The sequence below is a fragment of the Acartia tonsa genome, chromosome 1 (genome assembly GCF_053477335.1).
Source record: "Acartia tonsa isolate MP-2025a chromosome 1, ASM5347733v1, whole genome shotgun sequence".
NCBI classification, from domain to species: Eukaryota; Metazoa; Arthropoda; class Copepoda; order Calanoida; family Acartiidae; genus Acartia; species Acartia tonsa.
This window is the reverse complement of record NC_137260.1, coordinates 60,171,483-60,199,188: the sequence shown is the minus strand read 5'-3', so window position 1 is coordinate 60,199,188 and position 27,706 is coordinate 60,171,483. Positions and strand designations below refer to the sequence as shown.

The 27,706-nt window shown below is 34.0% G+C and overlaps 2 protein-coding genes across 3 annotated transcripts in view; both read right to left on the bottom strand.

Moving 5' to 3' along the window:
* Positions 1-12,002: 12,002 nt before the first annotated feature.
* On the bottom strand, positions 12,003-12,575 carry LOC145314511 (histone H3.3A). Its single transcript, XM_080154478.1, has one exon. The coding sequence runs from the start codon at positions 12,558-12,560 to the stop codon at positions 12,150-12,152; it is 411 nt and encodes a 136-aa protein (XP_080010604.1). The 5' UTR covers positions 12,561-12,575; the 3' UTR covers positions 12,003-12,149.
* A 4,555-nt stretch (positions 12,576-17,130) lies between these two features.
* The window catches only part of LOC145325160 (uncharacterized), a 29,808-nt gene continuing 19,232 nt past the window's right edge, over positions 17,131-27,706 (bottom strand). For both annotated transcript variants that reach the window (XM_080168024.1, XM_080168032.1), the window contains exons 6-13: positions 25,486-25,567; positions 23,914-24,023; positions 23,152-23,310; positions 21,110-21,176; positions 20,342-20,452; positions 20,083-20,181; positions 19,516-19,644; positions 17,131-17,578 (exon numbers count right to left, since the gene is read on the bottom strand). In XM_080168024.1, the coding sequence (XP_080024150.1) occupies positions 17,471-17,578; positions 19,516-19,644; positions 20,083-20,181; positions 20,342-20,452; positions 21,110-21,176; positions 23,152-23,310; positions 23,914-24,023; positions 25,486-25,567 (865 nt within the window). In that variant the 3' untranslated portion in view covers positions 17,131-17,470. The remainder of the gene's footprint in view (positions 17,579-19,515; positions 19,645-20,082; positions 20,182-20,341; positions 20,453-21,109; positions 21,177-23,151; positions 23,311-23,913; positions 24,024-25,485; positions 25,568-27,706) is intronic.

Sequence of the window (27,706 nt, the reverse complement as noted above, 5' to 3'; positions counted from 1 at the left end):
CTTTATTAGATTACATGATAAGATGTGTAATATCCAAGTATAAAATCTATTCATAAGTGCTTATGTCGTTATAACTGGACAGTTTTTCACAGAAATGTGTTATTCAAACTTTCAACATTTTATCTGAAGCACAGTTTACTGCTATTCTTCCATGTTTTATAAAATTTATATGTACTTTTGTTGCTGCGCTATTTATGGACATACTAATGTACAATACCCTGCATGGTTTCATTATTTATGTACATATGTAAATGCATGAAAATATAAATAAAACCTAGATTTGAAAAGTGGAAGTTGTTTTTCAATTTAATTTTGCACACAATGCAAATAACAGCCAGGAATTTGAAATAATCCTGAAAGCTGTTCTATTAGAATTATGTTATGGTGTTATATACTATTTCAGAGGTTACGCAGCATGTGAGCATCAATGAAAGTTAATCTTTTTTTGGTTAGTTGAACCTTATCTAACCTAACATAGCCTAATTAACGTAATAAAGATTAACTTTCATTGATGCGCGCATGCCGCGAAACCTCTGAAATAGTAAATAACACCATAACATAATTCTAATAGAACAAAGCTATGCGGTGACATACAATTCTGGTAACATTTAATTTCAATGGTCACCTTATAAATTTTCTATTAAGGGGGAAACTGCTGATCATTACTACTTTAAACTTGATCTAACCCAAAACGATTTTCAAATCATGTAATTTAACTTTTATTACCTAAGATGTTAAGAATTTGAAAAGGTAGAAAAGATTTTCTGAAAGTATCCATATATAAAAGTAACAGGATGTGTGTGTATGTGTGTAGCGAGATATCTAAAAAATATGACTCCCCATTTTTTTTGCTTTTAAAACACTAAAATTAAAACTAGAGGAATAAGTCACTCAAGTCCCCAACTTGACAATAATTAAAGAGCTTATTGCGAAGTACATATTACCAACAAAAACGTTTTGATGAATACTCTTAAGTAAGTATTTATCCCCTCAAGGGCCCCACTGTAAAAGTTCAACATATGTGAACTACACACCAAATATTTCTATAAATTCTGGTTTGCAAATTTGTTATAAATAGTTCTTTTTTTTCCATTTGAAATTTGGAAATAAATCCTCCAAAATGCAATACATTGCAATTTAAGGATGATTGATCTTTCCTTTTTGCAAAAGTTTGTTAATTTTGTATCATTATTGCGGTAAAATCCTTGTTAAATTTTGACAGTCATACGAAATTTTGGGTCATTTGAGGGAAACGAAGTTGCGGGTTTCGTCGTATTTTCACAGTAGCGTTTGAAAGGTTATGTTATGTGATTGCCCCACAAGGTTAGTCAATTTGCCCGCAGTGTTAGAGCCCCCCACAGCGACTGGAAATAGAAAAAAAGCTACTGTGAAAATATGACAAAACCTGCAACTTCGTTTCCTTCACATGACCCGAAATTTCTTTTTAGATTACTGCGTTGTACGGTGGAATAAGTATCATCTGTTTCAGTCACTGTGTCCGTTTGCACGACACTAAGGGAGATCAGTATAGACTGTTTAGAAAATGGCGGATAAATCTTATGATAAAATTTTGCAGCTAAAACAGCAGTTAAATCAGAAATAAAGTCACTTAGCTGCATATTGTTAAATTATTTGCGGCTGCAAATGCGGTTGCCAGTCCTTGATGATTTGCTGGGCACCGAAGATATGTAAATTATAGGTACTCCGGATTACAAATTAGTTTGTTGGATTGTCTCTCATATAAACAAGGGCGTGTTTAATAAACTGGTTGGGGGGGGGGGGGGTTACATGGAGAAAGTCGCTCAATGTGACGTCATAAAAATGAGGGAGATGCGAGGAGAAGTGGGAAAGAAACCCCCCTACAAAAGAGATGGATAATCACTCATTTTTATGACGTCACATATATTTTTCCATTTACGGGGGGGGGGGGCGGGTTTAGTAGAACTAAAATATCATTATCTCTTAGTTTTTACCTCTTTCCAATGAGACATAAAAATTTCCCTATAAAATTGTGTGTGGGGGGGGGGGTGGGGAGAGATAACAGCTTATGTTGCTCGCTTTGCATGTAATATCATTTCATATTCTATGCCAGAAAACAGAAAAAACAATTTCCTATGATTTTCAATCAAACAAATCAATTCTCTGTTTTAGACAGAAGATAACATTGATTTTTTTATCAGTGCATCTCCTCTAGAACTATTATTTGTCAGACTTTCTGACAGAATTTTAAAGAAATATTGTGTTTAGTTGTAAAAAAGGATTAGTTCAAGAAATTTTGTAGGATTATATTTCCAGGAGCGAATTCACTCAGAAGGTTGGAAGTTACACCCCTCCAAAAAAAGATATAAACCCTCACCGGACCAAAAAAAGACTTTACTGTAAAGTATAACCATATCGGTCAAGGGGTTAGTGAGATTTATCGCTACACATAGGAGGATAGACATCCTATTACTTTTTAAAAAGGATGGATAAAAATCTTACCAAAAACAATGTTTTCGAATATTTTGCATATAAAAGTTGAGTAAAATTTTGGGATTTATTTGAAGTAAACTTTGTTTGAAACTATTATTTTTATGTCATGAATCATTTCATATTTTATTTCTTCTTTTTATGTACTAACATTCAACTTAATGCTTACATAAAATTTCAAGAAAATCTAAATTTTTTTCCTGAAAATCTTCTAGGATATTAATTATGATTTAGCCTGCTTTTTATAGAAGAATTCTTCGTAAATTGACTATTAAATACGTAATAATTTCATATGTAAAGGGATAGTTTAATTTTAAATCAAATATTCAGTCACTTAGAAAGGATATAACGATGTTACACTGGTTTTTCATGTTCTCTAATAAAGTGAAACTCGCAGTGGGCTAAAATAACGATACCCCTAATCCATCCCCTAACAACCCTCCTATTGAATGAACGAACTGACCAATAAAGGTTAGCAACCTAAATTGAGAGTGTTTCCCCTGTCATAATATCCACATATGTATATCCTTCAACCATTGATATATCTATATATAAAATGTAGAGTATAGATGTATCATGTTTTGTGTGCTAAAAGTAAACTTGTATTGTATGTAAAGTGCTGAAGAGAAGATTGATTTCTCCATCAGGGCTCGGCAGCCGCCCATTTTCTAGGATAACTAGGCTGGGGCTGCCAATTATTAAAAAAAACAGCTTGACAGAGGAACATTAACTTTCTGTAGCTTCGACTGTTGCTCAATAAAAGCAAATTTAAGCGTCTGAATTAAAGCCAGCCATTATTTGGTAGCTATGTCTGCAGATTAAGCGTTATAGACTGAGGCAGTTTTCACGTTTTGGCAGCTTAAGAATAAGATCATAACTGGCAGTTGCAGATAGACAATTCGCTGCGCCTTGAGAATAAATAGATGAAATGAAATGACCAAGGGCGTCCAAGCTTTTCATTTAGGGGGGGGGGGGTAAAAATTAAACTTCCAAATTCATTTGGGAGTTTACACCCCCCCCCCCCCATTGGACATCCTTGAAAATGAATGCAGCTGTTCATACCTGAATTCTTGATACCTTCTAGATTTAATACACATAAAATTTTAGTCATTTTCAGTTATTCTAAAGGAAATAGAAAATATCTTTAGGTAATATTTAATTGTCTTAAATTCATCTTAGAATTTATGTTTTCGGGTATTTTTTATGGGTTAAAACAAGAACAAGTAAGTGCCCGGTCTTTATTTTTGACAGTTTTCGAGATAAGAATTGGTATATAGGTGTGTTAATTATTTGGTAATATTGGGGCCACATCTCCTCGAAATGTAACTTGCTCCAAATAACCTAAAACCTGCCCTAAAATCGTACGAAACCATGGCAGGCAGATAGACAGTTATTCTGCTACTTTGATATTTAGGATAAATTTCCTAATCAGTGTAGCAACTTAGCAAGGGTGTAAAATGCAAGTATGGAATCTGAACGGGGATCTTAAAGGATATCACAATTGACAATAAAATGATGTACACACCCCAAATTGCGATCAAAAAAAGCATCCTTTCCGTAAATTAAAGTTATTGGTGCAAAAGTTTGAACAATAAAGTAAAATATAATAAAAGTACCCAAAAAATAATAAACCGTGTTAATAAAACATTGGATACAATTATAATTTCCAGTCCAATGTACCTATACCTCCCTGCATCTGACCAATAGGTGTAAAATCTTTACCTCAAAACTATGGCTTTCATCAACAAAGGAAATTGTAACATGAGCAAGTATTCGTGTGTTGAAAGATCAATACTATTATAAGCGTAGCTTCTAAATAACTAGACCGACAGTGATCCATATATTTTTGTATGCATCGGTTGAACAATCGTCTTTTTTTGTATTTCCATAATTAAGATAACCCTACAAATAAACAAAACTTTATTTTACAAACACAGAACATGGCACCACTCAGTTAAAAACTTGTGTCATTATAATTTGTAATTGTAAGGTCATTTGACTATAGATATAATGCCATCCATAAGTGTTACATGTTCCTTTATGTTTATGCAAGTCCATGGTTAGCCTGGGAAATTTTAAAGGCTTTAGTCCGTTTCGTTTTTGTCCACCACGACCACTTATGGGTAAAGAGATACAGATGACAATAAAACCCTTAATATTGCATAGATTGGCAACAGTTTGATAGGGGTTATACATGCGTCATCTATAGAATGATAATCTTGCTAGAACACGTTGTACGTGTTAAAAACTATTAGAATACAAGCTATCAAATTTGGTTACACAATAGATTATCAATACAACTGCACATGCAAGGGATCGAAAACGAATAATTTACAATCCTTTTCCCCCCAACAAACTATCAGTTACTAAAGAATTTTGATTAAGGGGGGGGGGGGGGCGGGGGTTAAGATTAATTTCTCGTCAATGGTCCCAGCCCTGGTTCCCTTACTTGTGTGTCAGTATTTCATGATTTCTTTCTTCTTACGCTTTAAATCATGAAATATCATCAATTACAGTATATGTAGTGAAGTATATTTTCATTTTTAGGAGCGCGGCTACATTATACGTAGTAAGTATACATCTGTCTGTCTCAGGGGGGTTATTTACATCAAGTTACTCATGCGCACAAAGATACACGGGTAAATTTTGAGTCTTTTTCTCTAAAACTTTGTATTGTGAAAGGGGAAGGTAGGTTGTGCTAAAATTCCGTAAAAGCATGAGTTTTAAGGCTTAAAAAGAAAAATAGAACGATAAAATTTATGTTGACTTAATTTTTTGTCTATAGTTCTTTTTAATAAGGAAATCACATATTTAGTGAATATTATCGTTCTACTACAATTTTTATGCCTTAAAACTCACACCTTTACGGAATTTTAGCACAACCTACCTCCCCCTTTCTGTCATATATAAGCTAGAAATGTTTAATTGGTGTAACTTTATTCCTATTATGATAAGGTATAAATATCTGGTCTGTTCAATATTGGTATATTCGAGTGAAAATGAAAAATTAATCTAAATTTCTCCCCCCCCCCCCTAATAACGCCCTTTAGGCCAATAATTCAATGGGTTAATTAGCAAAACTTACATATAAAACAAGAACGAAATACATATATAAAAAGATTGGCTATGCTGTAAAAAATGTAAGACATATAAAATGATTCTAAAAGTAAAGGAGTAATATGTGATAAATGAGTAGAATAGTTATGCCAAAATTATAATCTCTTCAACCACAACTGGACTATATAACCCCTCCCCCCCCCCTCTCCAACAATATAAACGTTTTAACATACCCTTTCGACTTTAATATAACTTAACCTAACCAGGAAAAAGAAACATAGGACTGTAAATTACAGAAATACGCATCCTCATTTGTTGGCACAAAATTGGCGAACTTTCGATTGGGTTGTACAAAATAGTAGTGTCCAAACATTTTCATCAAAACTTTAATCAAAGAAGTGAAAGTTTTGTTGTAGTGGGACAAAAATCAGCCATGTGACGTCATAAATATGAGGGATTATCAATCTCTTTTTAAAGGGTTTTCTTTTCCACTTCTCCTGTCATCTCCCTCAAATTTATGACGTCACATGGCTGATTTTTGAGTCACTTTGTCCCACTACAGTTTTGACTATCCCAATAAGGTGTAACATCAATTGCAGTTTTACAGGGAGTAAGGGAGGGGACAATGGGCAATTAATTCAATTTAAGAGTTTTTATTGAAAGTTTTTATCTGTGAAATGATATCGTATGGAGAAATTTATTTTTTTAAAACCAGCCATCTCATAACAAATCTTTCCGTCTGCTATATTCAAAACTAACACAGCGAGTTAGCGGCATTTGATGCGCTAGTTCCCAAAGTCAGACAGAACCTGCTAAATTCTTGCACATTCCTTTTAAACCAGTACCCAAAGTCTGAGACTCCTAAAAATTTAATATTCGATCCATTGTCCCCTCCCTTACTCCCTGGCAGTTTTATCCTTTAAGATTCCTGAACACAGTGTCTCAATAAGATTTTCAAAATGTTAGTTTTTGCTCCACTGTGAGTTCAAGGGAAACTGCCTCCAATAATTGGATACTGGATAGGTATGTGATCATACAATTCCAAACTATATAACACACAAGATTGAAGATATGATAAACCAGGCCAAAAACCCACTTGACTTACATACATACTTTTATATAAAGTAATAAGGTTAGTCTGTCTGTAGCTTAAGATTGCAATAACTACTGAGCTGATTTCAAGAATTTTTTCAAGGATTTTCTTGGGATTGTTTTAGGCTTTTGTTTATATGTATGGTTTTCTATTATCTGTCCTTCTGTCTTGGTAACAATGTGTGTATGTTTCCATGTCTAATTCCATTTCATTAAAACCATTTTTTCCTTATCCCAAAGTCAATCGAAGACGACTTTTGTGCTGTCTGTAGACGGGGCATGCTCCCCTGAGAGCGTGTCCCCAAACATAAACAAAGCATCATTCTTTTGTTTATATTGAAGCCAGCGCCATGTTTGGTTGTGAAAACTCATGTATTGTCAATTGATATGTGTGTTAGCTGTGCTTAGATTCCCTCGTATGCTTTCCTGCTTGATGAGTGTATGTCCTAGGTAAGGTTATTTTTCGCGGTGAACGAATATTTGAATTTTTGAATGATTTTTTTAGCTACAAAACTGAAATTTTGTTTTCTTTAATTTTCATTGAAAAGACCAATTTTAATTGAATTAATTATATGTACGAATATTTTAACACATATTTATCATAATTCTATCTAAAAATTATTAATTTCTATTATGTTTTTGCCGTGAAAAAGCAGTTATTTAACATTTTTCTTTATTTAATTTTTATGAAAATCACCAAACCTATCATAAGGATTTCAAAAAAATAATCTTTTACAAAAACTTATTTTCTTCTGAAATGATATTAAAATTATGTATTAATTTTGTTATTATTTTTCAGTACCACCGGTTTCATGGAATTAAATAAATTCTCATTAGTAACCTGTACTAATTTCACTCTGGGAAAGTAAGAGGATGTTATTGTTCGGTCTAATTGACCTTAAGATCTCGAGAACGGCGAGATTTAACCGCCTACCGAGACACCTTCAATTTAAAACAAAGATCCCCTAGATGCCAGAGGCGCAGTCGCTAGTACTTTTATAATAGAGGCAGCAAGTTTCTTTGTAAGGAAGCCTTGTCCTGGTTTTGTTTCTATTTAAGTCTTTACATGTAATCCCCAACAAATCTTTTCAAGTCTATGTAAGAAGATTCCTGTAGCAATAAGGTATAATTTTGAAGGCGTAGCTACTCTATTGTCATAATCAGGAGGTAAGGACGTTTTGTTTAAAAACTATTATATTTCTATCCTATTGTGAGATAAGTTAAAGACTAGCTTTGCTCTGATCTTAATACTAATCTAAATAGACAGCTAAAATGGATAATGGCCAAAAGGGGTAGCTGTCATAATAATATAAGCTGTGGCTTTAAGCAAAACAATGCAAAGCTAGACAACTTCAGTTGGTTTTAGAATTTAGCATAGCTAGGTTCGCTTCCCTGTAGCTGTAGGTTTGAGTCCCTAGGTGTGGACACCACAGTTACAATATACCAACCCAGGATCATATAAGTATCATATATATCAAGTTATTATTGCATCCATTAACCAACATTAAATAAGGTGAAGTTTATTATTGGTAAGAATAGCAAGTTTACTCTACAATTAAGGAATATCTGTCCTACGTCTATAATACACTTTTTATTTTTGCAAAGTTATTTCTGTGTCAATTAGGCAATATTTTAAAAAGATAAGCATGCTCAAATTAATATCTCGATGTAAATAAGCGACACTACTTTATAATTGTAAAAACTAGTTAATCACTTTGCATGGCTGGCTGACGTATCATTTCAAAATCATGAATTATGCAAAAGTGTTCAAATCACTTTAATCTATTTTTCCCAAATAGAGTGTTATAAAAAGTTAAAAGGAAGCATAATTTTCTTTTTTTTTAGATAAAAGGATTTATAAATCAAAGTGATGCATCAAAAAATTTGCAAAAAATATTCCAGTATGGCGTCGAATCCGTTAATATCCGCGCTGGATTAGAACCGGTTCTGAGCCATACTTAAATGAATTAAGAATTCTCCACTTGTATAATATAAAAAACAGCTTTGTTAATCCGGGCCTTCAGCCCCTCGAGCCCAACAGAACATGAAATAATTTCATACGTTTTTCATTTCATTATCCGCGGAAAGGTGTCTATAAAACCACTCAATAAATAACTATTATGATTTCTACCTTTTTGCATAGTGTACTTATACACACACACACAAATATTTACTGATAGGGCAAATTTAAGGGAGGGAGGACCTTTGGACTGTAAATTACACTAGTACCCAAAGTCTAAAGACAAACTTCCTTATTCGTTAGCTTAAAAACTTTTGGTACTTTTATCAAACTTTGTTGGTTGGTTCCAGGGGCGTCCAAGCTTTTTATTTTGGGGGGGGGTAAAAATTTTTTGAGGGGGGGGTAATTCGGTTTTTTTTTTTTGGGGGGGGGGGTAAAATGGCGCGCGAAGCGCGCTGCAAATTTTTTTTACCCCCCTCTGAAATCTGTTGGCAGGGGTAAAATTTGTTTACCCCCCTCAAAATTTACCCCCAAATTCGTTTTGGGGGGGGGGGTAATCGCCCCATTACCCCCCCCCCTTGGACGCCTATGGTTGGTTCATTAAGTTTTTATCTACAAAATTAAAAAGTTTGTTTATCATCATTGGGGTTGTTCTGTAACCTATAGTCTTTTTCAGTCTTATCACGTACAAAATTATTGTCAAAAAGGTTTCAAATCAACATGTTTAAAATGGACATACGGACATTTTGGTGACGATTATAGAGTTGCTTCCTAAATCGTACCTAACTCTTATATGAATCATCATGCAAAGTTTGAAATCAATACGATAATTCTAGCATGTCTAAATTAAGGAAAAGAGCTAACCGTTCCGGACGCACAGACTCCAATTATAGAAAAGCTTCGCTTTTAAAACTTTTCAAATAATTATATCCCATACAAAGATTTTATACTTGATAAATCTACGCAGTCTAAACTCGAATGAGCCTAAATATAATGTAATAAACTAGCGGATACGCCCCTCGAGGCATCTAGGGAAACTTGAGGGAATGGGAGGTGGCGAAAGTCGACCCCTTCACTTTTAATTTTAGGTTTCTCTTTTGAGGGTGGAGAATAGATACCCTCTACTAAATAGTTAAAACCTTCAATGGTCCTTTAAAAGATTCACCGTGAAGGAGGCCATATCTGTTCAGTGGTTAATGAGATCATTTGCTACAGACAAAAAAAAAACATTACTACTTTAAATAATACTAGTGGTTACACCCCCAGCCTCTAGGGGCTCTGTATTGCGAAGAGGCAAAGAAAAATAGCTTAAATATCAACATAGAATGGCCTAGAACCATCAAATGTGAAGCTTACCTAAAAAAATAACTGTATCGCTTCAGTAGTCATTGAGAATCTAAGCTTCAGACAAAAGCCCTGGCTTACTACTTTATATAACAGGATATTGGAAGCTCATTGGAATAGGAAATCTATCTAAAATAAGAAAATCACGTTTTCCCAAAATGTCTCAGACAGACATACTGACGGATATTTCAAATCATAGGGTAGCTTCGCTACGAAAAACATATAAAATATATTAAGTTTAAAAATTTCGTGAGAAAAAAGAATGAAAATAGACATTTTATAAAAGATTTAAATGCCAATTGTATATATAGAGATTTCTTTAGTCTGACTAAGCATATTGTAATTCTATTAACAAGGCTAATCTATAATACAAAGTAGAACGATGTCTGTCTGTCCGTCTGTCTGTATGTCCCTTAAGATCTCGGTAACCACTGAACCGATCGGATTCTACTCTTCAGGGTATCTACCTATTGGTCCTGTGGTGGTTTTAAGCTATTTTCTTGGGGGGATGGGACACCCCCAACCCCCCCAAAAAACAAAAAAATCCCCCCCCATTTTTTTTTTATTATTTTTTTTTGTAGGAGATTTCCATGGTCCTTTACGATTTTCGCCATAATTTTTTTTTGTCACCTCTTGGGGCAAAGCCCCTAGAGGCTAGGGGCGAAGCCGCTAGTAATGTATAAAATGGTAAAAGAATTATTTCCTGGCATTAAATAAATATTTTAGGACAATGTCTTCTAAAAAAAAAAACAGAAAACGCCAGACAACCCAGAGAAGGAGGTCAACCTTTAGGGATTGTAAAAATGATACAGCAATGATTTTTACTCCGGATGTCTTCGACCCCCCACCCCAAAATAAACCCCCCACCCTTTTTGATGCACTCTGAGATTAACAACTTAATTCAATGATTAAATTAACTATAAATAATATCATGCTAAAATAAGCTGGAGGACTTGGGGGGAGGGGGTGGGCCGGGTTGAGGTGTCAACAACCCTCTTAAAAAAAAATTGGAAGAACTGACTTACTTTTTTATCACCTCCGCAAAAAATACACCCCCTGGCAAAACCCTAAGCACGCCACAATCATTACTAATTGATAGACCAAATTGAATTTCTATGAAAGGATTCGTGACTTTTATTTCAGCATGGGGCAGTATTTTTTAGCAAAGCTGCTAGTTTTGCAGCAGCCATTCATAGCAGCTGAAAGCTACTAATATATTGCTTACAATATAACTCTAACTTGCAGCTATGACCCTAGAGGCATACAGGGGCACAATAAATTTGAGAAAAGAATTTCTTTTGTAAGGGTGTTAATACCGTCACAAAATTTTTAAAACTTCACCGGATTGCAATTTTTGTACATCTCCCTTAAATCTAAAAAGAAAGGGGGAGCAAGATTTTATCATTTACCCAATCTATAATTTTGATCTCCCATAGTGGCTAGCTGAACATGGCTATATGTAGCTTTGTACAAATCAAAACAGACATTTATAGATAAAATTAACAATGTTTCAAAGTGAAACAAGGGCAATTTATATGCACAATTAACTAAGCATCAACTAAGTATATTATAGAGTTATAATAGCTGCACAATTAGAAACTAAGGATATCCTTATATAAACGTAGCAGGATATCTGTGTTCATACCGAAGGATCTCGCTAACTGCTAACCGACATGGTTCTCCTTAAGTGTAACTTCTCATAGTTCTTGAAAGGTATGTAGCAAGTTTGGTGGAGGGTACGCCCGTCCTCCCAAGAAACATCGATAAAAAATACAGAATAAATATTTCTATGGCTGCGCCACTTTTTATTTACCCTTTATACATGGGTGCTGAAAACGTAGCCGCTATTAACAGGGTGGGTTACTAGACATTATACTTAACTTTATAATAACTCAAATCAAAATATTAATTTTTTTACAAGGAAGACGATATTTGATATCGACACAGTTTCATTTTTGGTATAATCCGCTTCCACTCTCCACATAATCAATATTGTTAACCTGCCCCCACCTTACCCCTCCCGCCTAGCCGCACTACCGACAATCCCCGCTATCGATCCGCTTTCTAACTACACACATTAATATAAAAATGGCCTATATATTTGTGGCCCAAGCTTTTGAAAAATCAAAGGCTTGATTTACTATAGGGGTTTTGGGTGAATAAATCTCAAATATGGAAAATTTTGGGCCCTAAACAGGGCCTTTAGCACAAGCCAGCCAGGGCCAACTTATGCTCTCTCTCCTCTGATTCTTCTTGCCAACTGGATGTCCTTGGGCATAATGGTGACTCTCTTGGCGTGGATGGCGCACAGGTTGGTGTCCTCAAAGAGTCCGACCAAGTAGGCTTCGCTGGCCTCCTGCAGGGCGCCGATGGCGGCAGACTGGAATCTCAGGTCAGTCTTGAAGTCCTGGGCAATCTCCCTGACCAGACGCTGGAAGGGCAGCTTGCGGATCAGCAGCTCGGTGGACTTCTGGTACCTCCTGATCTCACGAAGGGCGACGGTTCCGGGCCTGTATCTGTGGGGCTTTTTCACGCCACCGGTAGAGGGGGCGCTCTTCCTAGCAGCCTTGGTGGCCAGCTGCTTGCGGGGAGCTTTTCCTCCGGTGGATTTACGAGCGGTTTGCTTGGTTCTTGCCATGTTGAATGATTCAGTTGAACTAAATTTGAAAATGTTTGTTTGTTGGCGTTGGGGAATTAGAAAGGGGAGTATTTGTACAGGCACGGCTTGCTCATTTTAATACATCAAGCTATTTATAGATGTCTCTTTATAAGTTTTGCTTTTTTGGAACAATATGATTGCTTTTTGATACAAAAGTAACAAAACAGACAAAACAGTACATTTTTAGGTTAATTTGTATTAAATTTGTATCATATAAAATATGCTAAGTGTTTTTATTTTCATTTTTGTGAAAGTTCTAGATCCACAGTTTGAACAATTATAGAGGGCGCTTTGTTATATTTGTATGAGGATCTAGTTTTGAACAGTAAGGTGTGTTGAGAGCTTGTGTGCGTGTTGGGGCGTTTGTGTGTGTACGTGTTTGTGTGCGTTTGGGGAATAAAGGTACTAAGAAAGAGAGGGAATGTCTGATTGAGCCAATAGGAGAATCGCATCGGAATTTACATTGGATCTAATTGGTTGAAATTATGTACACATTTTCCTACGAAGGCATGTTTTTTTTCATTTCATACATACATAAAAGTCAGCTGTTAACAGTATATTTTCTTAGTAGAAAGCTTTGCGGAATCAGAATTAATTGCCCAAAAATTTCGTTTACAATTTGAAAGCTTGAAACAAAGTTGGATTCTTAAAAAAAAAGTTAGGCTGGCAACTCGCTGGTGAGGCAAAATTATTTTTGTGAAAAATCCTCCAAAATCGAATAAAAAAATTTACAAAAATGAAATAAAATCTTAAGAGGGTTATTAACATATGATTTTGTTTAATTTTTGTAGATTTTTAATGTGCTTTTGGATGATTTTTCACAAAAATAATTTTGCCTCACTATCGAATAGCGAGTCTATCATTTTTTAAGAATCCACATCAGCTTGAGTCGAAAGTAAACAATACTTTTGTCTGCTAGGAATGTTCTCTCTTAGATTTGACGAAAAAAGGGTTCAGAATATTCTTCTACTCTTCTATTTCTATTGTTTGGGGTCTGTAGCATGTATGACCCATGCCGTATAAATTACTCTTTGCTCACCCAGTTCACCTCCCCCCTAGCTTTTTTATCTTGCGTCCTCGCAAAAGGTCTGTCCGTCAAAAAAATATTTTTAAAATATTAAATTTTTATTTTTGGAAGGTTGAATTTTAATTAAAAGTTATTAATTTACACTAGAATTTTTTTTGTCAATTTCAAATTTTGTAGAAGACAGTTCTGTTATATAGAAATACTTTATATGGTTAAAAATATTTGTATTGTTTGTTTCAAATTTCATGCTGAGAATATTTTCTTATTTATCAACATACTTTTCACCCCTTATTTTACACTTAAAATGATAAAATATTACTTATTTCTAAGATTTAGAAAAATTTCAAAAAAGTGCATTGAAAGCAAATTTCTTTATTATATAGCCATGATCAATAAATCGATCAGGATCTGCAGCTGCTGGTTTCTCAAAACAGCCGCAAAAATGGAAGATATTTTGCGGCTGAATAATATGAATTGCGGTTATGAATTCGAACATAAAACCTGCAAAGAACCGACGTTTTAAGTTCCTAGAGAATTTTGGACGTGGAACTACCGGTCCTACCGTTTATCATATCTTAATGAACATACATAATAAACAACCAGCTAATGCTAATAAGGTCAATTACATTGTTGTAGTACAACAAAAAAGTTGTACTACAAGTACTTCAATGTTGGCTTCGCCCCTATATAGCCTTTGATGGCAGCTCTAATTTTAAGGGAACAAGGATAACAACATCCATAAAAGCGAAGCTCTTAAACGGTAGGACAAATGGACATTAACACTTGTATTATGTGTCAGAACTGAATAATCAGAATGTAAATGTAAAAGAGTCAAAGCATATTTGTGAGTAAATTTGTTAAAAAATTGCTTGATACAGGATAATGTTTATAGACATACTTACATTTTTAGAACTTGATTATAGAGTTTTTTTTGCGTATAATATTGTACTCTATTGTCCCAGGAATTAGTTTACCAAAAATGAGAACAATCGGATAATTAGATCTCATAAAAATTTAAAAAGTTAAAAATCAACATGTTAAAAATGCACGGACATTCTGGTAATAGAGTTGCTACGCTTTCTAAATCGTACCTAACTACTACAGGAATCACTATGCAAAGTTTTAAATCTATAGGACAAATTCTAACATGCCTAAATTAACGAAAAAAAGGTATCCGTTTCGGACGTATGGAAGGACCGACCCTTTTAAACACATAAAACCTACCCGATAACCCCTTAAATTCTTTCTGAAATTCAAAACTCAATTGAATTTCTGTGGTTAGCGATATCTTACCGAACAGACAAAAAACTTTATTGCTTTTTTAATCAAAGAAGATAAAGGTTTCATTGTTTTCATTGTTTGGTTGGAACAGACAGACGAACATACCATAATTTAAAGCAGATGAATACTTTTTTCCAGCTTGGCTTTGAAACCGATTAATATCCGCTGGATTAGAAACGGTTCTATAAGAGTAAGACATACTGAAAAATTAAGTATAGCATCGTATAACAGACAGTTTTTCACGTAATTGAAAATAAAAATCATAAAATAATACCAGTTTTATTACTATTGTTTTAATCTTATATCTTTTTTTTCATTTTCATATCCGCGGAGAGCTTTCTATAATACGATGCGAAAAATAACTAATACTTATTGAGGAAGAAGTTTTTAAATATAGATAATTTTATTATTAAAGAATAAATTTAAATTTTCACAATGTTTCAATGTTACCTACAGATAAAAGCTATGCAGTTAAAGTGTCATATCGTCATTAAAATTTTCAAAATCTTAGGTTATTTTAACTGCACAGTAATCAATTAATTTTATTAATTTTTAACACAATAAGAGTTTTAAAAAATATCGGTTCATACAAAAAATATTTTGATTTTATTTCATAAAAATTTTGTTTATTATATTTGGATTTTGTTATTTACGTCTGTCCATTAAATTCATATTTGCAAAAGAAGGTGTCCTAACTTTTGTGATTAAAAAAAGCTAGTCTGTGATTTTAGTAAGTAGTAGATGCAAAATTATCCATAGAATTTAGATATGCAATTTTTTTTAGACCTCTTATATTTAAAGTAATTTACGTTTTTTTTTAATTAAGTTGATTTTAAGGTACTAAAACGCAACAAAAAAGGAGAAAAATTGCTATTATGAACAAAAATAGTAAGATTTTTTCTTAATTTGACACCTTACTTTTGTATTCTGATGAATCAAAATTTTGAACTTTGGGAGCTTGTCACGAAGGGATTAAAAAAATCACAAATGTTAGGACACGTTCTTTAAAATGGAAAATAGAATGAAAAATATTACAGCTTAAGATGATGTTTATGGTATGAATATGCATATTAAATAGGATCTAAAAAACAGATGCGTTCACAAGGGGGTGCGCGAAGCACGCTATTTTTTTATTCGGTATTATCCTCTTAGAAATTTTTGATATATCTATCGATCTATCTATCTAACCTAACCTAAAATAGCCTTTTATTCCTTCACTGATTTTTAATAGTTGAGTTAAATTGTTAAATTTCAAGGGGTGTAAAAAAATAAACAAAATTTTTCGGGGCGGGGGGCCCGGGGGGGGGGATGGCTGGGTTGTAAAATTTCTAATTTGGAAGGAAGTAAATATGCTCTTTATAGCCCACAAAAAAATGGCAGGCCCGTATACATTTTTTTAGCCCGTGCCTTCGGCACCTCGTGGCTAAAAAAAACTGGTTTTAATCTAATAATTGTACATTCTATGTCCGCGGAAAGTGGTTTATAATACAATGAAAAGAATAACTATTACAACACAAAATTCAGTCAGTTTTTTTATACCTATCTCTATTCTATATTTTTTAGTAGCGAAGCTACTCTATAATTTGAAATGTCCGTCTGTCCGTCTGTCTGTATGTCCGTATGTCCGTATGTCCGTATGTCTTAGTTTGGGGGAAACGTGATTTTCTCGGCTCCTATAAAAGATAAAAGGCTGAAATTTTTTGACAACATTCCCATTATTAAGGAGCACAATTAACTATAAAACATCAATAGCGGTAGGACCGCTTTTTAGCAGGTTTTAGGCTATTTTTGTATTTTTCACATTTTTCTCCATATCTTCGGTGTTTATGGTCCGATTTCCAAAATTTTTTCAGTTATAGATATCAAAATTAAATTTCCTGTCGTTTCAAGAAAACATCAATGGTGGTCAGACTGCCTTTTTGCAGGTTTTTGGCTATTTTTATATTTTTCACATTTTTCCTCATATCTTTGGTGTTTATGGTCCGATTTTTAAAATTTTTGTAGTTAAAAATATCAAAATTAAATTTCCTGTTGTTTTGAGCATCCAGTATGTAATTTACTTTGACCGTCAGTCTGTTAGTCGTATTACTGAAATAAAAATATTATGAAATTAAAACAAATTTTGAAAAGGTTTCGTGATTTATTTCCTAATATACAATACATGCTTTTGACAACTAATCTTTAAATTCTTATACATATTTTTATGCTTCGCTACTTATGGATGTTGTCATCCTTGTTATTTCCTTTTTTGTTTTATTTATTCTATAAAATATAATAAGGATGACTCATTAGTTTCGTAAATATTATGTTTTAATAAAAGTGTCATATATAAAAAGTCTTTTTTTTGTGAGTCATATTATTTCTTTCTAGGTATAATTTAAATAAATAAGAAAATAAGCTAAACATGTTTAAAATTCCCCCATAAAAAAGAGAAATAATTTTGAAATATTACATTAGGTAAATCCTTAAAAAACTGATTTTTTTGCCATACATGACATACGTCAATACTAGTTTAAAGTGGCCAAATTACAAAATTATTTTCAATTTTTTTTTCAGAGGGAAAGCATCAGTAGTCACTCTTTTAATTATTAGAATCCGAATATTGTTCCCAGGACTGGAGATACCATTCTGGTGCTTCCTCCATATCCATCCCATAGTGAACAAAAAGTTCCTCTCCCCGCTTTATTTTCTAAAATAATAACAAGAATGATAAATATCCATCCCATAGTCCACAAATAGTTCCTCTCCTCGCTTTATTTTCTAAAATAATAACAAGAATGATAAATATCCATCCCATAGTGCACAAATAGTTCATCTCCTCGCTTTATTTTCTAAAATAATAACAAGAATCATAAATATTGACTTGAAAGGTATTCTGTCTCGTAAGACACTACCGCCCATCTCTACACTTCCTTCTATGTCTGGCTAAATTTTGTACTGTGTACTGTAGACCACAGTGTTCACATGGGGCTCTTCTGGACCTCGGAGCTTGCCCCTCATTCTCTGCGTCAGGATTGCACTTCTTCTTGTGCCTGGCAAAGTTAGACTTGCTGACTATCTTCTCACATTTATCACATTTCTTTCTGTCTGCATCAATGTATGATCCTGTACAGCTTTTCATGTGTGTTGTTAGATTTGACTTGTAGTCAAAAATTTCTCCACATAAATCACATGTAAATTTCATTTTTTGACTAGATTTCATGTGGACTCTCTTTCTGTGGTTAATGAGACCTGTCTTGTTTTCGCAAACAATACCACAGTTTTCGTAGGTGCAAATAAAGTTGTCGTCAATGTCGTCTACCGGATTCATAGGGCCACTTTCTTCCGGGATTCTCTTTCCTTTCCGTCTTTCCCAGGACTCCAGGTACTTCATCCTTTCCTGGACTGTTGCCTTCCACACTTTCCTGTCCTCTGTCAGCTGTCCGATCTGTGTGTAATCTATACTGGCCTCCCTCAGTAGCCTCTTCCAGTACAGTATGGTTTTTCTCTTCTTTCCTGGAACTTTGTCAAATGACTCCAAATCTTCCATCCAGCCTAATACTACTGCTTTCGAAATATCCATCCTCTGTGTTTAAGCAACCATCATCATCATCATCATCGCCATTTATCTCTTCTTTCCAGAGCATAGGCCACGCACAATGGTTCTCCATTTATCTTTGAATTGGGCCTCAGTAGAGGCTTCACTGAAAGATGAAAAATTCTTTTTACTCAGTTCTTCAAGGAATTCCCTCCTCCAGGTTGTTTTTGGTCTACCTGGTTTCCTTTTTCCTGTGAAGGGGTCCCAAGTCAAGGCTTGATAGGTTAAATCATCATGCCCTTTCCTTAGAGTGTGCCCCAACCATCTCCATTTTCTCTGTTTTATTGCCAGTTTGATGTCTGACATATCACTGCGCTCTAAAAGCTCAGCATTTGTGATCTTGTTTGGCCAAAAGATCTTGTGGATTCTCCTAAGACATTTGTCTGGAGGTTTAAGCAACCATATTCATTAGAAATTAAAACAACAAGATAATAAGCATTTAATTTACATTAATTTATTTACTTTGTAATTAAAGTATTCATTTGTAATTTCATTATTCATAGAATAGAGAAATCCTCTCTAAAGAGAAAAAATAAATATCAAATTTGGATGGAAGCAATGATGTAATTATATTTGAATCTAAAAAATCACCAAACCTTTCTATGATTAAAAAAAGAACTTATACATTTATCTATTCGGTTTAATTGTTCACATTATGTAAAATATGACAAATAGAATAACTTAAAAATTTGAACTCGGAAATTTTTTTTGTACTTTTTTATTATTTCAAAATCAGTGGTTATTCAAAAAACAGTCAGAGACAAAATATTATAATTCAGAGAAATCCACTATTCATTGCATTTTAGTTGCTATTAATGGATACAGAAAAACGTGGATATTGTGACAGGGGGATTGTTGTCAAATCAAGTTGCTACTATGGTCCTCATATATTGGTCAATACGTTCCTCCATGGTCAGGGGGGGGGGGATGTTGGTAAGACAAAAAGGGTGAAGGGGGTATCGTTATATTAGCCATCTGGGAGAAACATTTATGTATGCGAGAATCTCTCACAATATCCACATATTATATATCCATTTTGCTGGTTTTACCTGTAAAGTTACAATGGCCGGGATCCTGCCATAGCAGGGATGAACAACTCTGACCCAATCACAGTTGGGTTTGAAACTGTGGTTCACTTTGTGTCCCATAGTGGCTGAATAGTCCTCAGAACTCTGGTACTGAAATTGTTTTAAATTCATTCATTCTATTTAATGCAGTGGTGTGCGAAAATGGGGATGTCAAAACCAACCCAAAACAAGATATTAGGGCAACTGCCCTTTTTTAACACCCCCAAAAATTCACAACACCCTTATAAACTACTTTGAACACCACTGATTCAATGAAAAAGATATTGAATTTTTATGTATAGTCTCTAGACAGTTTTATTGCCTTTTTTACGCCTGCCTCTTTTAGCCATTCTAAAATTTCTTGAATATTTTAATATATATTAGCGACTTTTTATTCATATTTAGCTAAGAATAGAACCGATAATCAACAATTTGATTGAATAACTTTTATTTGTGAGTGTGGTATTTTTTTTGTCTTATTCAGAATATTGTGACATCCCAAAGAAACTTAACCAAAAAGATTTCATTGCAAAACATGTTATTGCTTACCTTTTCTGGTATATCAAAAATGATGGAAGTTTTCCTGGTGTGTTCATTTTCCCAGTCCAGGTATATTCCATATCCTGTTCGGCCAATAGATTCGCCAGGCTAAAGAAATAATAGAAAGTAAAGTATATGCATCCAGAAAAATCTCGTAAACAGAAGTAAAATATAGATTAAAAAAAGGTTTACAAAAGATCCTTCCATGCAAAGATACTGACAGACATAGTGAATTAGTTAAGCTTTGCAGAACAAATACAATGTGTACCTGGATCCTGATCCCATTATAAAAGCAGACAACCAGATCAGCCTCCAGATCCTTCCTGGCAAACAGTCCCTCACCTCCTCCAGGTATGCTCGACATCACAACCTCAACGTTCTGGAAAGGGAAAACTATGATTACATCTTGTTTTTTTTAAAGGAAAAAATTCAAAGAAAGTCAAAAAAGTTCGAATATAGCTATTATCCTTACAAAATACCCGACAACCAACCAACCCTTTGTCTATAAGTCCTTACTGTGAAAAGGTAGTAAGTTGTGCCTGTTTATGGGCCGAAGCATACCCACTACTCTTGTATATTGATTTCACTCTCCTGATATAGCAGAAGTAGAAACCATTTTTTACGTCTCTAGTTTAAAGTATTGTAGTTAATACTTGAATCCGATATTAGACCGACACATAATAAATTACCTAGCGGCTGTGCCTCTAGCATTTAAGGACTCTGTATTCAAAGAACATAAAATATCCTAAACCATTTAGGAACATATGTAAAGCTTTTCTATAATGGAGCAATCAATCGGTTCAGTAGTTATAAAAAAGCGGGTATAGTCCCTTTCGTGGCAACGCCTCTTAAGGGTCGTTTTGTAGTATTTTCACGGAAGATTTTCCCTTATTTCTAGCCCATGCTCTAACCCTGCGGGGCAATCACCTAACCTAACTTAACCTGACCTAGCCTGAAATAACCTATCAAAAGCTACTGTGTCCCACCCCACAGACAGACAGATAAACATCAAGCCACTTTGTATTATAGATGATACCTGGCTTTCATATGGATCCTGCTGGTGAACAGGACACATCACATTTTCACTTGATGAGATCCATCGCCTAAACGTCAAGTTTTTGATTATTTGAATTTAGGGGCTAGTAAGATGTTTTTTTTTCAATCTTTGATAAGATCAGCTCTTTACCAAATAATATTTATTCGCCATTAAACAGCGTTAGGTATGTTTTTTTGGATCATGGAAAGAAAACGAAGTTTCGGGGTTCGTCGCATTTTCACAGTAGCTTTACTCTCATTTCTAGCCAATGCGGGGGCACTAACCCTGCGGGGCAATCTTTAACACTTACCTAACCTAACATAACCTAAAATAACCCTTCAAAACTTCAAAATGCGACGAAACCAGCAACTTCGTTTTCTTTCCATGACCCGTTTTCTTTGCGGTTTAGGGATGGTTTCTCTTGGGAGGTTACTTGTACCCTCCTCTAAAATTGCTAGAAATATTCCCGTGGCCTCTGAGAGAAGCTACCCTGGAAAGGAGAACCATATCGGCTCTGTAAACACAGACAGTCACACACACAGACACAGGGGCGTCCAAGTTTTTTTTTGTTGAAGGGGGTAAAATTTGCTTGAGGCGAGGGGGGGGGGGTGGTATTTAATTACCCCCATACATTTTTTTTGTTAGAGATTTTTTATTTTGGGGGGTATTTACCCCCCTAAAATTGTTTGGGGGGGGGGGGTTGAATACCCCCTCCTAAATGGTAAGGGTAAAATTTAAATGGGGGGGGGGGGGTAAAATGAAAATTCGTTTGAGGGGGGTAATCCCCACTTTACCCCCCCCCCCCTTGGACGTCTATGCACAGACATCCAGTTTCTTTATTATAAGGATATTTCTCTTATGGATATCATATGCAATTTTATACGGCAATATAAAAAGTGCAAAACAAAGTTGTAGAAAACAAAACAAGGATAAGAACAACCTAAAAAGCGAAGTTTGCTATATCAGAAAGTCAGGCTATCGACCATAAACAAATATAGAATAACAACGCATATAATATTTAACATTAATTAAGATTGAAAAAAAATCCGCAGATCTATCCCAAAATTACTTAAATATACGATGGAATACTTATTTTCAAGTTTTATTATAGAGATGCTTCGCTTATAACATTAAACCTAATGAATATACGAAACAACTTTTCTAAAATCGTGTAAATAGAATCATTAAATTTTCTTTGTAAATCTAAAAATAATGATGCCAAATTTATGTTAATATGAAATTTATGTTAATGATTATATAGAATTGCTACGCTTCTAAATTTTGCCAAACAGGAATTAACATGTCAAGTTTGAATTTGATAGAAAATGCCTAAATCAACGATAAGGCTTATCCGTTAGGCTTTGCTATAAACAAAACTTAAAGAAGAAAAACAGATTTAAATCTTTAAAAAATAAATTCTCCTTAAGCTATTTTTTTTACATTTAAACTCGACTAACAGTTTATAATAATCATTGCACCGATACCTTCGGAAAAATAAATTTCATATTTATTTTATTTATAATTTTGTTAATTTGCATAAATTTAATTGAATATTAAACATTTTTGCAAGCTTTGTACGTGTGTAACAATAAAAGATTCTTTGGTAATCTCTTTTCATCCTTTAATCTAAAAAGAATTTAATTCATGTATTATATTTTAATTCGATTAGATTGATCCATTTTAAAAAGGAGCCGCAGCCACTATTTGTAAAACCTTTTTTTGTCAGCCTGTTTATTATTCAATAACTTCTCGGGAGGGTGACAGGTTTAATTCCGGGCTCTATTGAATTCCATTAAGCTTGAGAATTCTCTCGTTGCTAATATGTCAGTGACATGACAATGAAAGTCAGAAAAGAGGAATGAATTGGCACAATAATAGTCGGAATGTTGACAAGAAGATTCAGGCTTCTATCTTAAATAGGAGCAGAGAAAATCAAGTTTCCCCAACTTCGTGTCTAACGGATAGACGGACGAACATTTGGAATTATAGAGTAGCTTCGCTACTAATTACTGGCTTGCAAAAATTGAAATGTTTTTTTTTACCTGTACTCAATATGAGCTGTAATCTGGCAGTGCGGAATAAACACATCGTTCAAGATCTCCCAGGACTTGAGTTTGGCAGGTTGAGCGGTCACAAGGTTGCCATCCTTCCAGCGGCCAACCAGCGCAGTCTTCAGGTCAGGATACAGGAATACAGATCCTCTGAATTTAGAATTAAATATGAATAATAGATAGATGGATTGTTAGATAGATTCGTGTTTAGATAGATGGCTGGTTAAATAGATTGATGTTATGATAGATTGATAATGAGATAAATTAATGGTTAAATAGATTTATAGATTATGGATAAATTGTTAGACAGGTGGATTGTTTGTTAGATAGATTAATAGTTAAATAGGCGAATGGTTAGGCAAATTTATACAAAGTAAAGATATAGATAAAGAGATAGATAAATAGATAGACAGATATTTAGACAAACAGACATACTAATGAATATATAGAAGGGCAGACATACAAAGATCTTAGACAGACATACAGAAAGAAACAAATATAGATACGAAAGTGGTTGATATACACTTCAGGCAGGCTGACAGACATACAGACAGACATACAGACATACACACAGACATACAGACCGACATACAGACTGACAGACAGACAGACAGACAGACAGACAGACACACAGACATACAGACCGACATAAAGACATACAGACAGACATACAGACAGAGAGACATACAGACAAGACGAACAGACAGACAGACAGACAGCCAGATACAAATATTTGTGGAAATAAAACTGAACCTGGGATCCTCCTGATTATGAACCAGCCAGGATCCTCCCTCCAAGGATTTCCAGTACATCCCTTTGGGCTTACCACCAGAATAATGGCCGATCCATTTCAGACCCGTTACCTACATTTTCACAGATATAAAATTTGCAAATGAATTGCACTTTTTAAAAAAAAACAATGTAATATTAATAACTAATGGCTGTGCCACTTGCATCTAGTGGCTCTGTAATTGAAGTGTATTTGACGGACGAGAAAATAGCCTAAAACCAAAGCAAGACTTATATCTTGAAATAAAACCACTCCAGGATTTGTGGGAAGCTCTCCTGAAGTGGAGAACTCAATCGGTTCAGTAGTTATAGGTATAATAAGCTACAGACAAAAAACCTTACTTCTAAAAAAATAAATAAAAGGGATTTTTCTTTTTTAGGGGGGTTGAAGTGTCCCACCCCCAAGAAAATAGCTTAAAACCACCGCTGGTCCAATGGCTATATTCTCTGAAGAGTTCAGTGGTTACCGAGATCTTAAGCTTCAGACGGAAAGACATCATTCTACTTTACATAATAGGACAGACTGATGTTAACATCTACATATAAAAAGGTAAATAAATCTATGTAACAAAGTTACTTTTTTATGATTATTATATACTTTCTGCATAAATTAAATAAAAAACATGTAGTAAAAGATAAGGTTTCACCACATTTGCATAGATTGTGTTTTTTTAAATCATAATTTAAATAAAAAGTACTGTCAGGCAATTCAACAAAAGCAACGGATGCGCACTTAGCATTTAGGGACTTTTCATTCAAAGGGGTAGGGAATAGGTAGAACAACAGCCTAAAACCATCTCAAGGTTTAAATCTAGAAGAAGAAAAAAGTCTAAAACAATCAGTTGTTCAGTAGTGAAAAAAGGACTGTTTTTAGCTATCTTATACAGGAAAAGCAGAGCCAAATTAGTTCAGCGGTTTGAGAGGTCTTTAGATTTATTTAGAAGAACGGGCACATGGACAGTCATTGTTATATTTTGTATCATTACTAGCGGGTATGCCCCCTAGAAGCCTCTAGGGGCAATTAAGGTATGAGGTCGACCTCATCCCATTTTAGATTTGTGTTCAAAAGAGTAAAAGAATATTTTTTTGGGGGGGAGGGGGGTGAAGACACCCTTCCCAAAAATGATTTGAAACCTTCCCAGGACGCATAAGAAGCTTCACTGTAAAAGAGAACAATATCGGTTCAGCAGTTAGCAAGATCCTTCGGGACGGACAAAAAACGCTACTTTATATAATAGGATACAATCCGAAACATAATTGGATAAAACAATTCTTGCTAATAGTTATTTATTTGCGGATATTAATCGATTTCAAAGTTCGATAAATTATTATAATCTTATTTAATAGCAAAGGTACTCACTTTATTACTTACTTTGTGTATCTGGCATTAATCTTATGATTTCATTTCAATATTCGTGAAAATTTGTCTGTAATACGATGCTCTACATGAATTTTCAGTATGGTTGAAGACCAGTTTTAATCCAGTGGATATTTATCGGTTTCGAAGCCATACTGAAAAAAACATTGTATACATACCTTACACATTCCTCTGACAGGTCCAGTTAGGAAGCCATTCTGGAACCAACACTCCTGCAGGGAACCGTCAGCCATTTGGATCCTAGGAATAGTTATCGCATCGTATTATAGACAGCATTTAGTAGATATAAAAATGAAAAATTAATAGCTTATTTTCAGTTTTAGTGGCCCCGAGTGGCTGAAGGCCCAGGCCAACAAATCTAGTATTAGTTATACAATTTTTATATTAATATTCGTGGAAAATTGTCTGTATTACGATGATATACAAGATTTTTCAGTATTGCTGAAAACCGGTTCTAATCCAGCGGATATTAAACTTTGTAATTGTTTTTATTGGTTTTAAAGTGATGTAAGGTATAGGTTAGGATCATAAATTATAATTCAATTTGCTAGAATAACTTATGAACAGAATCTAATTAAAAAGTAACTAAAAAGAATAATCAATTTTGAAGCCCGTACTTTGCATATTCTAAAACATACAAATTACTTTTTTTGAGGTTGTTCATGTACTGTCGGCGTGTAGGTTGTGAAACTAAATATACGGTATCATCACTTCAATTTTCAGTGGACCATACATTATCCCCCTCTCTTTCATTTTTTTTATCTCAGAGGGGGCATTCATATGCAAGTGAATCCCCCCCTACTCTTTTTTTTTCTTTCAAATTTTGGTTTCAATAGAACAGGCAAGGCAATGTCTACCTGCCAAGATGTCTATTGAACTGTACTTTTTTGTATGCAAGCCCCTGCAGGGAAGCCCTGACTCTGGGTATCTTTCCCGTACTTAACCTAACCTACCAAAACATTATCACCTCAAAGATTGTTTAAGGGGTGCCAGGGTAATGAAAGCTTCCATATTGATTGAAAATTGCCAAATATACATACGTAAGAAACCTTAGACAATTAGTCTTTTATCCTAGCTCTAAAATGACAACTTTCCCGTATTTTTTTCCACCTTTCCCTTTTTTGTGTGCGCCTGATGCACAGCTGGACACAATATATTGATGTTTGTATTTCAAATGTCATAATGTACTTAAAATGTTATAAAACTGTAGAAATTTTGAGATATTTACTTTTTAAAAAAAAATCATTAAAAAACTATTTTGTCTGAAATAAATGTAAATAACAATCTAACTTAAGATTTTAAAACAGTTAGGGAGTTGAATCCATTTTTATAGAAGCAGAAATATAATCTATGATTATGGTTTGGACCCTCTAAAACTGTAATCTACCTTTCCACTTTCCCCTCTCTTGGTGAAGATATCTTCAACGCCGATACGATTTTTGAAATATAAGATTCTACTTTCCCCTCTCTTGGTGAAGATATCTTCAACGCCGATACGATATTTGAAATGTAAGATTCCACTTTCCCCTCTCTTGGTGAAGATATCTTCAACGCCGATACGATTTTTGAAATTTAAGATTCCACTTTTGCCTCTCTTGGTGAAGATATCTTTAACAAGAGAGACAAAAGTGGAATCTTATATTTCAAAAATCGTATCAGCGTTGAAGATATCTTCACCAAGAGAGGGGAAAGTGGAAGGGTAGATTACAGTTTTAGAGGGTCCAAACCATAATCATAGATTATATTTCTGCTTCTATAAAAATGGATTCAACTCCCTAACTGTAAAAGATAAAAAAAATATTTATAAATATTAATAAAACTCATAAATAATAATATGATATTTTGATTAGAATTTAAAATCCATCGCTAAACAAGGATGACAAGATCAGTTTTCTCAGCTATAAGTCTGGTTCTACAAGAGCTGTACATCTAGAGTTTAATTTTCGTAACAAAGTTTAGTTTAAATGCTAGAAAACACATAATATATCATTTGACATAATTTAATGAGTTAAATTCTGAATTTTACAAATAAAATTATTAATTTAATTCAAATGTTTCATGTTTAATGATTTTTTAGTAGAGAAGATACTCTACAAGAAATTGTGCGTATCAGTCTGTGTGTCTACACGAAAATTGCTCTCCATAATTATTTATCTTGTTTTTTTACATCTGTTTCCCTTAGATTATATCTTTTTTTATTTTATCATTATAAAAAACTCCGCAACTACTGCCATTGGATTTAATTATCCTTGTTTCTTTTTTAAAAAATGGCATGATGTAATAAATGCATTAATAAGAAAGATGATGAAATAAAACTGACAAATTACTCTACATATTCTTTACAACAATATAATTTTCATAACAAGGACCATTTTATCC